General features: G+C 49.7%; 1 protein-coding gene across 1 annotated transcript in view; it reads left to right on the top strand.

The window, feature by feature from the left end:
- Window positions 1-16,158, top strand: part of TOX2 (TOX high mobility group box family member 2) — an 82,767-nt gene that overhangs the window by 57,364 nt on the left and 9,245 nt on the right. Inside the window, exons 3-5 of the mRNA XM_009868291.1 lie at window positions 960-1,199; window positions 5,176-5,403; window positions 14,986-15,066. Coding sequence (XP_009866593.1) covers window positions 960-1,199; window positions 5,176-5,403; window positions 14,986-15,066 — 549 coding nt within the window. The remainder of the gene's footprint in view (window positions 1-959; window positions 1,200-5,175; window positions 5,404-14,985; window positions 15,067-16,158) is intronic.

Here is a 16,158-nt window from a genome sequence, read left to right as displayed (position 1 = left end):
AGCTCATAATTTTCTTTGCCCTTGTCTGGACTTTTGTTTAGTTTTGGTTTTTTTCCTGCTACATTTATTTCAGGTGGAATTGGAGCTTTTTGCAATATTTAAAAATGGAAGAATCATTTCCAGGCAGAGTTGTAATGAGGTGGTAGCCACCAGCAGAGTTTGCCCCCACACCTCGGGGTCCATTTCGGGGCATGTTTTGGGGCTTGGGGGGGCACAAACCTCTGGCTTGATGATTGTGTCACAGCTTTGGGCACATCAATGTGGTCGGAGCAGGTTGTGGGCTGGCGTGGCCGCCACGGGCCCCAAATACCCTCACACAACATGTGATGGTGCTCAGCCGTGGCTTCATGCGTGCAGCAGCAAGGCTCCAGAAATCACAGAAGCACAGAATGTCGGGGGTTGGAAGGGACCTCAGAAAATCATCTAGTCCAGCCCCCCTGCCAGAGCAGGATCACCTGCAGTAGGTCACACAGGAACGCGTCCAGGTGGGTTTGAAAGTCTCCAGAGCAGCAGACTCCACACCGTCCCTGGGCAGCCTGGGCCAGGGCTCTGTCACCCTCACAGGGAAAAAGTTTTTCCTAATGTTTTTGTGGAACTTCCTATGTTCCAGCTTGTACCCATCGCCCCTTGTCCCGTCATTGGACGTCGCAATGCCAGGTCGTTGCAACACCCTCCCTTCTGCCAGTGACTTGGCCAAAAATTTCCCATCCCTCAACTTTTCGCTATGTAGAGAGGCGATGTGTCACCTCTCTGGAGTCCCCGTGGGCAGGGTGGTGGCAGGAGCAGAGGTGCCCTCAGTGCTTGCTTTTGGCTCATTTGGAAGGGGGCACAAGGAAGACTCTACCAGCTGTGTAGAACAATTCTAAGTCGTCAATACGAGTTCATCCTGAAGTGATTTGATGGTACAATAAAGAGATAAATACGTTTTTCAATGACACCGTGATGTTCTCCTAACTCAGATCCAGGAGATGGTCCACTCGGATGCCACATCCTATGAGTCCAACCGTCAAGTGCCCCTGATCAATCGCCCCGGGATGTTAGCCGGCCCCATGAGCGCTCTCAGCCAGTCGCAGCTGATTTCTCAGATGGGGATGCGGAGCGGTGTTGCCCACAGTTCCCCCTCGCCCCCGGGAAGTAAGTCTGCTACACCATCTCCCTCCAGTTCTACTCAGGAAGAGGAGACAGAGTCACATTATAAGGTACGTGTAGCCCCGCCTGTTTTAACAGACAGCGAGAGAACGGCAGGTGATGGTTTTCAGGGAGGGATAAATTGCTCTGAGGTTTGGGCTTTGCTGGGTCCATCAAGCTGCAGATGGAGGTTTCGATGAGCGAAGCAGGTTCAGGGCTCAGATTCTGCCAATGCTTGAGTGCAAAATTAGTTTTCTGGTGGCAGATAGAGGAAATGAAAGAAAAATAACGCAGAATGGAGTTTAACTGAGCTTACTGGACATGGCTTTCTAGGAAAAAGATACCACACGGAAATTAAAAGAGGAAGAGTCTTCTGCCCTTCAGTTTGTCCAGGCAGTTGTTCGGGTAGTCAGCAATGTCTCAGTGACACCGAATCTGCCTCTGCCGCCAACACAACTGCTGCTGAGCGGGACATCAGAAGCCCAGGGTTTGAGGGACATCTTGGTTGTCTCCCGTCTTCCTCCAAATGCATCAGTAAAGCAAACAACACAGAATCACAGAATCACAGAATCACAGAATGTCGGGGATTGGAAGGGACCTCGAAAGATCATCTAGTCCAACCCCCTGCCAGAGCAGGATCACCTACAGTAGATCGGACAGGAACACGTTCAGGCGAGTTTGAAAGTCTCCAGAGCAGGAGACTCCACACCCTCCCTGGGCAGCCTGGGCCAGGGCTCCGGCACCCTCACAGCCAAGAAGTTTCTCCTAGTATTTTTGTGGAACCTCCTGTGCTCCAGCTTGCACCCATTGCCCCTTGTCCTGTCATTGGACATCCCTGAGAAGAGCCTGGCTCCATCCTCCTGACACCTCCCCTTTCCATATTTATAGCCATGAGTGAGGTCACCCCTCAGGCTCCTCTTCTCCAGCTGCAGAGCCCCAGCTCCTCCAGCCTTTCCTCCCCAGGGAGATGTTCCACTCTCTCCATCATCCCTGGGGCTGCGCTGGGCTCTCTCCAGCAGTTCCGTCTCTCTGGAGCTGAGGGGCCCAGAACTGGACACGACATTCCAGATGTGGCCTCCCCAGGGCAGAGCAGAGGGGCAGCAGAACCTCTCTCAACCTACCAGCTACTCCCCTTCTAACCCAGCCCAGGAAGCCATTGGCCTTCCTGGCCACGAGGGCACTGCTGGCTCATGGCCATCCTGCTGCCCACCAGCACCCCCAGGGCCCTTTCTCCTACACACTGTGTTCCCTGAGTCTTTGGTCTGCTTTTCGCTGAGGGCGAATTGCAGCAATTGCAGGGTTGCTTCCTCAACACCCAGTGGGTGTCCATGCCTGCAAGTCAGTCACTGGGTTCCCTGAGGGATTTGGATTCAAGGCTTTCATGGAAAACCTTCTCCTAGTAGGTACTGATCTGAGGATGACACCAGAAGCACTGGTACTCTAACCTTGTCCTGCAAAAATAGATGGTTGTGACAGGATTTGAAGGTGTGGCCAGAGCAGCAAACAGTGCAGAGACTGGAAAACTAGGAAAACTGAACAAAAAACATTTTCCTTTCCGTGGAAATCCAGGCAAATATATTTCCGTCAGTCCTGTAGTTTTTCATCCACTGGCAGCTTTTGCTTCGAATCGGGACATTTCAAAGCAGAGTGTACATGTGGATGCTAAAACAGCTTCAGCGGAACAGAACTGTAAAAAGAAGGGATACACGTGATTGAAAATCTGTTTGATTTCTCTGTCTGCACAGCTGCTGTACTCACCCATTGGTCATTTTTTGCAGGGCCTTTAAGGGTCTTTCTGCAACAAGTCATCAAAGCAGCATCTAACAAGCAGCAATTAATCTTGTCACCAAGAAGGTCACACATATAAGAAATTATGCCAGCAGATAGGTCATGCTCAGCAGATCCTCTGAGCCAGGGAACATATAGCTTTAGGAGGTCTCCCAGCCTCACTGGTGCCTTTAGGTGCTTCATTGCTCTGGGGGGTGCACATGCACCCCGATTCCAGTCAGATTAGCGATCTCCCTCCATAGTTCTGAAAATCGTAGTGTCCACAAGGTTTCTGCTCTTCACAGGTTCAACATCTAAGAAGGCATCGAGCTACCAGTTCATGAGATCACATCTGTCACCAGTGAGTTGCCCCAGTCCATGCCTGGTGTTAAATGTCCACACAGAGGCTGGTGGCCACGCACGTCATCCTGTGGCTTACCCCTCAGAGGATGCAGTTGCCCCGCGGCAGTGAGCCGCTGGCTCGTTGGGTCTTGCCTTTGGCCATGAACACGGCATAGGTTGCTCAAGCATCTTCTGCTGCCCAGGTCTGAGCTGTTGTCTCATCCTGTGCTTGGCAAACCCCGGGAAAACCAGGCAAAGTCCCCATCTGCTCTGCTCCCTCCTGGGAACTGACGGCTCCAGGCAGCCTTTTCCAGAAATATCATTTGCTCTTTGATGCTGCCTAAGCAGGACCGAGGGTAAAACTGCCGTCGTGGTGGTGGTTTCATCGCGCCTGTTCCCGGCTCCTTCGCTTGGTCACCGACTGCAAGGAGAGCAGGTCCTCCCCATGGCACTTCAGTGAATCAAACAGGATTGCAGTTAGTTAAAATACCGTCTCACTTGCTAATGGGCTGAAGTCCTGTTGTTCTTTTTTTTTTTTCCTCCTAGCAAGCTGGCCTTTCACCTCCGGGCCTCCCATTCAAGCCCAATTGGGCAATTTTAAATTAAATGCAATTTTATTTTTTTTTTCAGTCTCTCTGCTCATTCGCTAATGGTCACTGTCTGTTTGACAAATGTCACGACGCTGATACTGAACTTAATGACCAGTCAAGAGCTGCTGAGCAGAGAGCAGGAGTGCTGCTGCCCTTTCCTCCTGGCCAGCCGAAGTGCAGCCTCTTAAATCCCAGCGCTTCCAAGCACACAAGCAAATCGGTAAATCCATCAGGAGATGAGGCCTTTTGCTCCCAGACCTCACTGGGAGGCACAGGTTTGGTGTTCAGACCTGTGTCAATTGATTTTTCTATTATTTTTTTTTTAGGTTTTTTTCAGACCTCTTGAGTGACAGACTAGGTAATAGAATCAGCCCATGGAGCTGGTAGAGCAGGGACTGCTGCCGGCAGGTAGCGGCTGAGCACTTGGTGGGTCTGCAGGTGAAGGTGCTGGTGCCCTGTTTGACCTTCATGGATGCCAAGATCCAGACTGCAGCAGCCAACTGCTGGCAACTGGTTTTATTCTCTGCCCCGTTTAACCTCTGGTGTATTTAGTTTTTCCTCCGCTATAAAATAATGGTGCTTTCCTGCAGCGTGAGCTTTCACTGACCACAGTTAATGAGTTGAGAGCTTTGATGTATGTCCAAGTGCTTTCCAGGGGTCTTTTCCTTTGTACACAGAGGTTTCTGTGGTCCCGTAGATTCAACACACTGGCCGAGGCATCCCGGAGGAGGCTCAGCCACAGGATCTTGTTCTGTGCTACCATCGCTGGAAACATCCCTGTTTCCAGCAGCCACCAAGTCCAGTTACCATTGCCTGTGTCCTGCTCCCCTTGGGCTAACCACCCCCAGGCCATCCGGCATGGATACAGCCAGTGCCGGTCGTCTGGCTGCACCCGGACCAGTGCGTGAAAAGTGTTGAGTCGTAGAATCACAGAAAGGTTTGGGTTGGAAGGGACATTAAAGATCACCTGGTGACATCCTCCTGCCACGAGCAGGGACACCTCCCACTAGAGCAGGTTGCTCAAAGCCCCGTCCAACCTGGCCTTGAGTGTCTCCAGCGATGAGGCTTCCATAACTTCTCTGGGCAACCTGTGCCAGACTCTCACCACTCTTAGGGTGAAGAATTGCTTCCTTACATCTAATCTAAATCTACTTTCATTCAGTTGGAAACCATTATCCCTTGTCCTGAGAGTTTCAAACTATACATAAGATTAAAATAGCTTAATTCCTGGATGTTTTTTCCTCGATACCTGTTAGCAGTGTGGAACAAATTATGGATGGCTCACAACCGTGGGCTTGTATCGACCGAGTCCCAGCTGACTGCTAAGGTTCATCCCTTGGTTTTGCAGGTTACCGGAGAGAAAAGGCCATCAACAGACCTGGGCAAAAAGCCCAAAAGCCAAAAGAAGAAGAAAAAGAAGGATCCCAATGAGCCCCAGAAGCCCGTGTCAGCCTACGCCCTGTTTTTCAGAGACACGCAAGCAGCCATCAAAGGGCAGAACCCCAACGCTACCTTCGGAGATGTATCGAAAATCGTTGCGTCAATGTGGGACAGTCTGGGAGAAGAACAAAAACAAGTGAGTGACTGACCTCTTTTTTTTCTTCTTCTTCTTTCAGCTGTTGAAATGTGTTTTTCCAGAGCGTCAGGCTCTCCCCAAGCACGTTAGGAGCGTGGCCGGGGCTTAAACTGAAGCGTAACGCACAGAGGCGGTGGCTGTTTTCAGGACACCATGGCTAGTTGAAGCGATACCCAAGTGGTTTGCACACCGGGCTCCCAGCCCTGAGCTGCTGCAATGACAATATCACCAACTTGGGGTACCCAGAGACGGGTCTTTACCACCCACGTGCCCCCAAGGAGGGCGAGTCTGACACACGTCGTGCAGGGAAGGGATGGGGCTGCAGGAGGATGCTCTAAGTTTGCTTTGCCTCCGCCCCCTTTTTCTAAGAGAAATCTGCATTCTTACATTTGTTGTTACTGACTATTTTTATGACAACTAATTACTCTTGATAAGATCATGATTTGCAGAAATATCAATGGCCTTTCCCCTGGCCTTAGCTGGAGACAGGGTTGTAATTGCTTATTTACTTACAAGGAGTGATGGCAAACGGGCTAAAAACTATTAACTCTCTACATTGCTGGCCTCAAATTTGACATTAAGGCTTTAAAAGCTTAGGGAGGCGATGTCTGAAGTGGCCTCACAGAGGAGATCCTCCTGCCCCAAAGCCGTCAACCACCTTCCATCTGCTTCACACTGAGACTTCTAGGTCCTGCTTTAACTATTGTTTTGGTGCTGAGTCAGTTACAAAAGCCTGCAATTGCTCATTGTCTATTGAGAAAACCCCAGTGAATGCTTTCCCAGAGCAAGTATGACTTTTTATCAGGCAGAGCGAGATATGAGACTGTGTGTGACGTGTCCCTGAACCCAAACACATCAGTCCCCCAGTGCGTGGTGAGCCCTTCTACAGCCGGGCTGCTGGCTCCAGCTCCCATTGGGTGGCCCTCACCAGCGTCTGAAGCAGCTACACCCGAGTATAGAGCAACAGGGAGGGTAAAAAGTCATTTAAGTGAAAATCATACTGGTCTCCTCCCACACCAAGCTGGGAATACAAGCAAGGTGTCTTCTAGGTTTGCAAGCCTTTCTGATGATCCATTTGGAGTCTCCATGCTGTGCAAAGGGTTGCTTTGATGTTTTCATGCTCCTCCCTTTCCTCCTCTTCGGAGGGATCACTGAGGGGTCGTGCAGGAATTTCTGGTGCTGAGGAAGGGAGGGAGATCCCTTCCTCGTGCAGCAGGTCGACCCCAGCTCTGCTGCCAGGGAAGCTGCAGGGCAGGCCTGGATTTGGACTGTTGGTACAAGGTGTGGGAGGTTCAGGAGCACAGAAAACATGTTATGTCACCTCTTTCTCCTCCTTTCATCCCTCCCAACACCTCGATCTCTCCACCTAGTTGCAAGTGTCTCTGTAGATCAGGTACTGAGCTCGGCCATGAATGTCGTTTAAGGAATGGAAGTGCTGGTGCAAGCCTGATGATGCAGTGCAAGTGCTCAGCTCTTAATTAACAGCAGGGATTAAACCAGTCCGTTAATCTTCCCTACTAACTCTCCCTTCTCCTCTTTTATGAGACAGTAGCAGCCTCGTCGTTTCTTTACGCACGCTTTCTAAGTGGCTCCATTTCTCCCTCTGTAATTGATTTAATTAAGTCATTTGTTCCTTGTCTGAATGCTTAAATATTAACTTCCTGGCTTTGTCTCCAGCTGTATACTTCTCTCCCACGACGGCTACCTCCTTGCCCGGGACTCCGGCTGGAGGGACACTATTTATCTTTGGCTCTGGGACCCTGTTGCTGGGTTGTGCGATGTGGCACGTTCACTCCTGAAGTGTTTGGCTGGAAGAGAGTTTATTTAGTCCCTGCTTGCTTTCCTCTGCCAGTATCCCCCGTCAGGCTTGTTTAGATTCATCAGGCAATGCAACGGAAAGGAAAAAAGGAAAAGAAAGGGGGGAGGAAAAAAAGGATTAAGGAAATGTCTTTAATATGTGAAAACAAGTGGCTTGGCTGTCCTGCAGATCTGTCTCCTGAGGACTGCAGGACACGATGCACATGGGCAAGCAGCCCACGCCAAGCCCTCCCTTGTCACGCCTCGGGAGGTGACAGGACAGCTGCGCACCTCTGGCCAAAATCCTGCTGGGACCTGAGAGTCCAGACTGCTGCGTGGCCACACCAGATCGCAGTTCAGCTCACGGCAGAAGCATCATGCTCTGGGGAGGGGGGAAAAATGGAAAAGGGGAGTGTTTCACCTGGCACGATGCTCCTAGCTCTGTTGACAACAGTGGTTTTGAATATCTTCGTGTCCTGCGGAAAGCAGTGCAGCAGATAACCTGGGGAAAAGCCAACACAGCGATGGCAGGTGAGGCAAGCAAGACCTAGATCTGGACATCCTTGCTCACTTACAACCAAGGTTTTAGATAAGGAAAGTTCCCCCTCTTTCTGGCATAAGAGAGTGGCTTTGAAGCTGTAGGGTCTGATTTGGGGCTGGGCTGTGGTCCCACACTTGGATCTCTCACAGCCCCTGAGATGTTCTGTGTGGGTCTCCAGAGGGCTGATGTGCAGACCCCAGCCCCACTATCCAGTTATTAAGCAGTTGTTTACGTCACTGTCCTTCCTGCTTCAGGTGAGGTTTACAAACCTTATCTTCCACCTTCCAAGGGGCACAGTGTTTCCCCAGCCCTGGGCATATTTTGGTTGCTGCCCTGCTGGCAGGGAGCCACCAGGGAGGAGATTCAAAGCAAGCTGGCCACTAAACCCAAGCTCAGCCACAGCATTTTGGACATGCACGTGCCTGCAAACATGCCCATCCCTCCCTCCCAGCTCCTTCATGCACTAAGGAGTCACCCTGAGCATGGCATGGCCACCATGCCCGTGCCAGAGAAAGCCTGGTGCAGTGGCTTGTAGCCGTGCTGCTAGGCTGGGTGGTCCTGCGTGTGCCCCCTCAGCCCTACTCCGGCTGTACCCTCCCTGCAGCATTTCTGCAGGCAGAAACAAAGTGCCACCTCTTCACCAGGTAGCTCAGGCCGGCACACAGAGGGTTAATCCTCTGCCATTTGTGCCGCTAATGATTATATGCACTGTAATATCAAAGCTGTAGCTATTTATTTGCCATTGAGCAGGTGCTGCTGCTCCCACAAAGCAAATTTGCTTTCTCCTCCTGATGAAACAAGCAAAATAAAGGTTGCTCACGTCCCATTTCAGAGATGGTTTTTTCCCTGTGCACTAGCTGAAAGACAAACACCGAGCGGGAACCAGAATGCATATTATGCAAGAAACCATATAATCTAGGAGCATCTTTGATTTGGCTGCTGCTGTCACAGACATGTATTTCACAGAGAGGCTTTTTTATTTCCCCCCCCCCTTTTCTTTTGTTCTTACTGGTTTATCATTTGTGCCTTTGTCATTTTGTTCCTTCTTCTTCTTCCCTTCTCAGCCTCTTCACAATGAATCTTCATTTTCCCTCTGACACACTTGTATCTAAATTTCCTTATTTCCTGCCTTTTTTTATTTATAACTGTTGCCTGGTGATTTGATCATGCTGTGGAATACAGGATTAGCAATCTCCGTGTCCTTGAGTACTGCTCAAGGACACCTGTTCGGCAAACCGTGGTTTTCTTCCCCATTTTTAACCCCTTCCAGCGTAGCCGTGCGTGCATCACCATAATAAGTAAGAATACCTTTAAATGTCTCCAGCGCTGCATTAGCAGGATGTTGTAATCTTCATTCTTCAACAGCTGGCGTGGCCCTTTCTAAGAAGCTTACATGGGAATCTGAAGAATGTGGAAAAAAAAATAAAAATTATTAATGCGTACTCTTTGAACTTTGCAAATAGTTTAGCAGCTGTTCCTGAAGAGATAGCTTAGACTTTGGTGGAGAGTGAAATGCTAATTCAACCATTATCATCAAATGGGGTACCTGTCGTCGTAATCCGCCTGCAGTCCCTGCTCGAGGCGCGCAGAATCCTGTGCCTCGGCGTTCGGTGGTTTTTTTTCATTAGCAGATGTAAAGCAGCATTCACAGCATTACCCAGTGAGGTTTAAAAGGGCTGCCCAACTCGACAGAAATGAGAATTCGAGCACTAGATTGCAGCAACGCCGCTCACTCGCTGGGAAGGGGGTTGCCTCAGGACAGACGTCGTGCTCGCAGCCTGGCCCCAGCTCGTGCCACCCCACAGGGCTGCAGCCCCCTCCCCTCCTTCCACAGGGCCACCAGCCCCACCATGGGCCACCTCTGCTCAAGAGCAGGTGACACCCAGCCCTGAGTGACTGTCCTCGCTCGGTGCGGGGCGTCAGTTGGGCGATAAGGCTGGAAACTCTCCAGAGCACGCTGAGAAGTCACTGGTGGGATCTTTTCTCTTCTCTTCTCTTCTCTTCTCTTCTCTTCTCTTCTCTTCTCTTCTCTTCTCTTCTCTTCTCTTCTCTTCTCTTCTCTTCTCTTCTCTTCTCTTCTCTTCTCTTCTCTTCTCTTCTCTTCTCTTCTCTTCTCTTCTCTTCTCTTCTCTTCTCTTCTCTTCTCTTCTCTTCTCTTCTCTTCTCTTCTCTTCTCTTCTCTTCTCTTCTCTTCTCTTCTCTTCTCTTCTCTTCTCTTCTCTTCTCTTCTCTTCTCTTCTCTTCTCTTCTCTTCTCTTCTCTTCTCTCCCTCTCTGAGCACCTCCCCATTGCTTACTTTATTTTGAGGGGAAAGGATGTTGTTTTGAAGCCTGGCGATGGCAGAACATGGGGAGTGCTGCCAGGCTGGCAGTTCCAGGGATCTCTGGAACCTGCTTCTTTTCATTAGGAAATCCAGCAACAAACTCAAAGCATTGGGTCTCCAAACCCTAGAAACTCAGACAGAGACATCAAGAAGCTCCTGAGAAATCTGCTGACTGAACCTCAGACTAAACCAAGGCTTCCCTTCCTAAGTGAGCAGAAGCAAGGTTGGACAAAACCAGCATTTCACCAGGGACACAAAGGTACCAGAGATGAGTTCTTGCTCATGATAACTCTGCTTCACCAGGACCAGTTCAGTAAAGCCAAGTGGCCAGATGCAGATGTGATTATCCCGTGCAAATGCACAGCCTGGAGCATAGCACAGCGTTCACACCTCAGGGATAAATTACCCAGCAGGAAAATTACTCATTCTACAGAAAACTGTAGATCACCTATCTCATCAGATCCATCTGCTCGCTGAACCTGAAGCTTCACCTGGTGACAGGAGCTGTGTGTAGCTGCAGGGGGACGGAGGCATCTGGGGCCAGCTGTAGGGCTGTGTGTGTGGCAGAGCCAGAGCAGGGGAGAGACCCCAGGGGAGCCACACGCAGCAGATGATGCCATCAAACTGCGCGTTTGCAGCATCGAACAGAGCTGCCGGCAGTGGAGCCACCACCGGTTACAGTTTCCTGCTGCTGCCTCAGAGCCCTGGCAGTGACGGGCTGGAAAGGTCCAACCGGTTGCCAAGGCCTGGAAGGAGGTTTCAGCATCTCCTGAGTGTCAGGGAAGGGCATGGACCGGAGAAGAGTGAAAGCATTGACCCCAAACGAGGTTCCGTGAGAGGTCTCGTGGAGATCAGGATAATGATCGGAAGGGTGTGGAGGGTCAGAACTGCTCTTAAAAGCAGCTCCAAGAGTGTGACTTCTTTTCTTCGGGAGAGCAAGATCAGAGGTGTGGAGGGTGACTGTTGTGTGCTTTTCATTGGAGGTTGGGGCTTGGATTTGTCCCCCTCCTCCTCTGCTTGGAGTCTTCTGTGGGTTGTCCTGGGAACACACTTGTGCCCTCACGTGGAGTGAAAGATGATTGACACCCAGGAGGCACCATGAAGCCAAGGCAGAGGGAGGCAAGCAGGAATCTTCTAGGATGCTTTGGTCAGTGGTGATTGCTGCTGGATTACGGAAATGAATTATCCATTCGTTCTCCAAAGGACTGCTTCACAGCACTCCATCTTCACCAGGATAAAGGAAGAGCTCTCCTCAAACCATGCAAGTAGTTTCCATAGCCAGCGCCTTTTCTTGTAGGTGTCCTCAGGGATGTCAGATGCTCAACAGCTCTCATGCTGTAGCTGGGAGAGCGTGGGGGAATTGGAGTGCTGCTTAAACAGCAACCTTGTGATGGGCGTCCTTGACAGGTGCCTCCCATGTCCAAGCTTGTTGACCGCAGGATTTAGCAATCCAGACTATAGGTATTGGTCTGAAGGAGAGACATCGAGATTTATGCAACAAATGTAGCTTGGGGTAGTTGGTTTAAATGGGGGGAGGGACAGAAGGGAGCAGGAGGGGTACAGAGGAGGGTGCAAGAAGGTGAGGAAGAGCCAGGAAGGAACAAGGAGGACGTGGCCGTGTTTGCTGTAAGCGTTTCTGATGTCTGTGTGGAGACCGTACGCGGAGAGAAGGCTGGTGTGGCAGGGAATGCTTTCGAGTCATCTTATGAATAAGCCATAAGTTACGATGTCCCAAGAGATATCTTGGGGAAGTGTATAATAATTACAAGAAAACCCCTCCAGATTTACAAGGAGAATAAAATCCAAGTGTATACATCTGGGAGGGGGAGGAAAAACGATCATGGAATCATAGAAAGGAGGGCAAGGAGAGACTTAAGAGGTCAACCAGACCATACTGCTGCCTGGAGTAAGGATCATCTCTACTTAAGCCATTCTTGATGGATGCGTAGCTCATCTGTTCTTAAACCCTCAGTGGTGGAGATTACACATCTCCCCAGGCAATCTCTTCCCGTGCTTAATTATCCTTACTGCTAGGAACACTTTCCTCTTGCCTAGCCGACATTTCCCTTGATACAGTTTAAGCCTGTTGCTTCTTTTCCTATCCTCAGAAGATGCAGGGGATCGTTCGGTGAAATTCCTTCACTGCATCGTGTTTGGAGGCTGTAGCCCCTCTTGGTCTTCTCTCCCAGCTCAAGTGAGTCCTTCAGCCCTCCTGGAGACCTTTTCATCTCTCCTGGTGGTCTCTCTTCTTAGAAGCAAAATTGCCCCAAACTCCATCTAGGATTGCAGCAGACACCTTCTACACTTGGGCTCACTGAAACCCTTGATTTTTTGGGGGGATCCCTTGATTTATTTATTTTTCCTAAGCTTGGAAAGCATCGTTTCTGCAGGGGTTACTGGTAACAGCTCCGGCTGTCACTCAGCGCCGATGCAACGCGGAGCTGCTCGTGGGCGTCAGCGGGGTTTGGAATAATTGTCTTCTCTAATTAACTGGTTATCAAACAAGAACATTTCATTACGGTACAATTACTAGCTGCTTTGCTGAGACACAGAGGTGTCAGGATTACGATCCCGACATATGCTTCTTACAGCTCTGATTTTTTGTTTTCATAATCACTAACCATTTTTGCTTCCCGTCCCCTCCTTGCAACCCGCCCACTCGCTTAATGACTAATGAATCCTCCTGCTAACGAATAAGGAAAATAAATCAGTGGGCATGGCAGGTTAGAAAGAAAAACATGCAAAACGTTTCGAGGATCCTTAAATCTGATAAATTGCTTGGAAATTAAAATCCCTGGGAGAAAATGGGATTTAATTAGAAAATAACATGGTTTTGTCAATGTTTAAATTAAAGTTTTAAAGGTTGTAAATAGTGCAGCAGCGCTGCCTTCGCACAGAGGATTTGGGAGGAGCGTTGTTTGGATTTCCAGCTTGGCGCGGCGTTTCCCCAGCATCAGGCTGTGGTTTCGCTCCTCCTTGTCCTCAGCGGGGTCCGGCGTGGATGCAGAAGTCCTGGCAAGAGACCATTATTTATTATTTTTTACAACGAAGTTGGCGAGACACTTCAAGAGTTTGCTCAGAGAAGCTTTGGATGCTCCATCGTTGGAAGTGTTCAAAGTCAGGTCAGCGAAGCTTTGAGCAACCTCGCCCGGTGGAAGGTGACCCCGTGGCGAGGACGTTGGGCCGGATGGTCTTGGAAGGTTCCTTCCAACCCAAACCATCTGTGGTCACAAACCAGATAATTCACCAGGAACCTTCCAGAGCTGGAGAAAGCACCAGAGGAGGATCAGAGCAAACACCACCTGGGCTTGCCCTCTTGCTCTTCCCTTTTTTTACAGAAAAAAAAGCAAGTGATGGAGTTGAAGATAGGTACAGAATCCATTGATTATTCATTTATCTGCATTTAGCTTGAGGAAGTCTCATTTACCTGCCCTCTTGCTGCCCATAAGTTGCTCAGTCTTCCTAATGTTTGAATTTGTCTCTGCCTAGCTGCGAATACTGTGAGTTCCCGCCATCTTCTTACAGAAAGCAAAAATGCTCTTGGTATTTTGCAGTTATAGAGGGGGAAGAAGATAAAATATATGTTTTCAACACATCAGCACCCAGCCCTGGCCAGCCTGAGATGCAGGAACTCATCTTTCATTGCTGGGCAGACCTCAGGTACCACATTTCAGAGCATCTCTCAGCAGCAGATCTGGGGACACCTCATATCCCCACTTCACGGGAAATGCTGCGGCCGTAGCCCCCGTGTTGCGGTGGTAGAAGGTTTGTAGAGAAAGGTAATAGCTTTTATTAGGGGAGCTGATACAGTCGGAAGAAATAGTTACTTTTCACGGGCAAACGCTTCTCCGGGCTGACATTTTGAAATGCAATTTTGTTCTGAATGGAGCGAATATAATAATTCCTGACTACCAGAAAGCCAAAGACAAACTTAAGAGAATGCTCCATTTCGGAAAATTACCGTCAGGGACCTCCAATATGTCAAGTCAAAACATTTCATTACGGGGAATCTCTTTGATTTAGCGATGAAGGTAAGGCTTTCAAACCATTCTTAATAGTATTTATTATCTATTAGATATTTATTATCTATTAATAGAATTTATTTTTCTGTTCTCTAACTGGATAGTTTAACTACTCAAAGGTTATTTTCCCTTCCGAAGGAGTCTGGGGTGCTGGCGATTTGCAGGGGCAAGGAGCTGAATATCCCCACCAGGCTTCGGCTTGTGGATTGTTGGAAGCTGTGGTGGTTTTTAAAGCAGAATTAAATGTATGCAAATCTGTTCTAATTGAAATCAACTTTTCAGTGCGCCACTTGAGGAGGACTTTGAGTTTCCAGCAGAGGAGAGAGCTCTCAGGAGTTTCTGCCTTTTTGCTAAAATTTTTACTCCATTTTAAAATGTTCTTCTCACCTGCCTGGTTTAGTCTGTTTAACCCCATGGGGACTCACACTGCTTGAGGCAGGCTGGGTTGCATCGTTTTTCGCAGGTGGAGGAACAAACTCTGTGTGGAAAGGGGCACCAGAACCGTGAAATGATGGTGGAGCATGTCCCATTACAGAGGAGAGATGGAAGAGTGGGATTTTATCTGGCTCTTCCAAGAGCCTGGATCACACTCTCCCCATCCAGTTCCTGTTGAGAAGTGATTTCATTGAGTTCACCCTATAAAAACAGGTTATGTCTCTTACAGCAGACATGAATAACTATCTGCCCAGGCACACGGACTGCTCTGGCTTGTGATGCCTCCAAAAATCCCAGTGTGCTCCAATCCAAGCATTTTATTTGCCTAATCTGGGGTCAGTTCCTCTACAGCAGAAATGAGTTTTTCACGTGCACACGGGAATGGCCTCAGCAGAGGGGGGGTCCCACTGAGCAGGCAGCATATTCTGCTTTATTAATTATTATCCGTTGCTTGGTCCTTTCAGGCATACAAGAGGAAAACAGAAGCCGCCAAGAAGGAGTACCTGAAAGCCCTGGCAGCGTACCGGGCCAGCCTCGTCTCCAAGGTACAGCCCGCGCTCGCTTGACGTGGCAATGTCGAGTGAGCCACAGCTGCCGGCACTCTCCGAGGAGGAGCAAGTTTATAAGAAACGCGGTGTGATGGTGTTGTTGGGAGTGACACTGGTGTTAGTCGTCTTCCTGAGGAGCTAAAAGAAACCCTCTGTGGAGTGCCACAGCAGCGGAGGTGTCCCAGCTCGGGGACCAAGAGCTCTCTGCTGCCGGTCCCCACCGCCGGTGGCTCTCAGGGCATGTGCTGCCCTTGGGTTGTGAGTAGGTTTATCAGGTTGTTTTCCCTTCAAAGCTTCTCCTTGGTACTCTACCATGCCCTCGGTATTTAAATCATCATATTCAGCTGCCCTGGGAAGTGACACATCAGATAGTGACAGGACTAGAGGGAATGGATTGAAGCCAGAGAAGGTTCGGTTCAGATGGGACGTGAGGAAGACGTTCTTCCCCATGAGGGTGGGGAGACCCTGGCACAGGTTGCCCAGAGAGGGGGTGGCAGCCCCATCCCTGGGAGTCTTTAAGGCCAGGCTGGATGGGGCTCTGGGCAGCCTGATCTAGTGGGGGATGTCCCTGCCCATGATGGGGGGGTTGGTCCCTTCCAACCCTGACAAGTCTATGATTCTATGATGTCCTGAGTCGACCGTCGTCTGCAGGATCCACTCGATTGTGGTGGTTGGGCTGGAAAGGCTCAAAGCCGCTATATGGACACAAGCACCACCGGTGGTGTAACTGGAACAGCAGTAAGGACAGATAAAGGGAAGAGAAAGGACTGTTTGGGGGTTTAAAAGCTCTGGAAACTTCTGAGGGACTTACCTTGAACGTGCCCAGCAGCAGTGTGGGGCAGGAGCGTGGCAGGCCTGGAGTCACCACGTTCCATGGTTTCATGTTTTTCCCATTTTTCCAATGACTGATTCTTTGCAGAAGAGCAACATCATTTTGAGTAAAACAGCACAGTGTGATCCTGGCTGCTGGGTGAGAAAGGATCTGGAGTATCATTACAGAGCCCATCACAGGACAAAAACCTCATTGTTCGAGCCACAAAATGTCCCGTTGTTCTTCTCATTTTCCTGCAGAGATGAGGCCACCATTGT

Source organism: Apaloderma vittatum, unplaced genomic scaffold (assembly GCF_000703405.1).
Source record: "Apaloderma vittatum isolate BGI_N311 unplaced genomic scaffold, ASM70340v1 scaffold74, whole genome shotgun sequence".
Taxonomy (NCBI): domain Eukaryota; kingdom Metazoa; phylum Chordata; class Aves; order Trogoniformes; family Trogonidae; genus Apaloderma; species Apaloderma vittatum.
The sequence above is the reverse complement of the archived record's forward strand: the minus strand, read 5'-3'. Positions and strand labels throughout refer to the sequence as shown.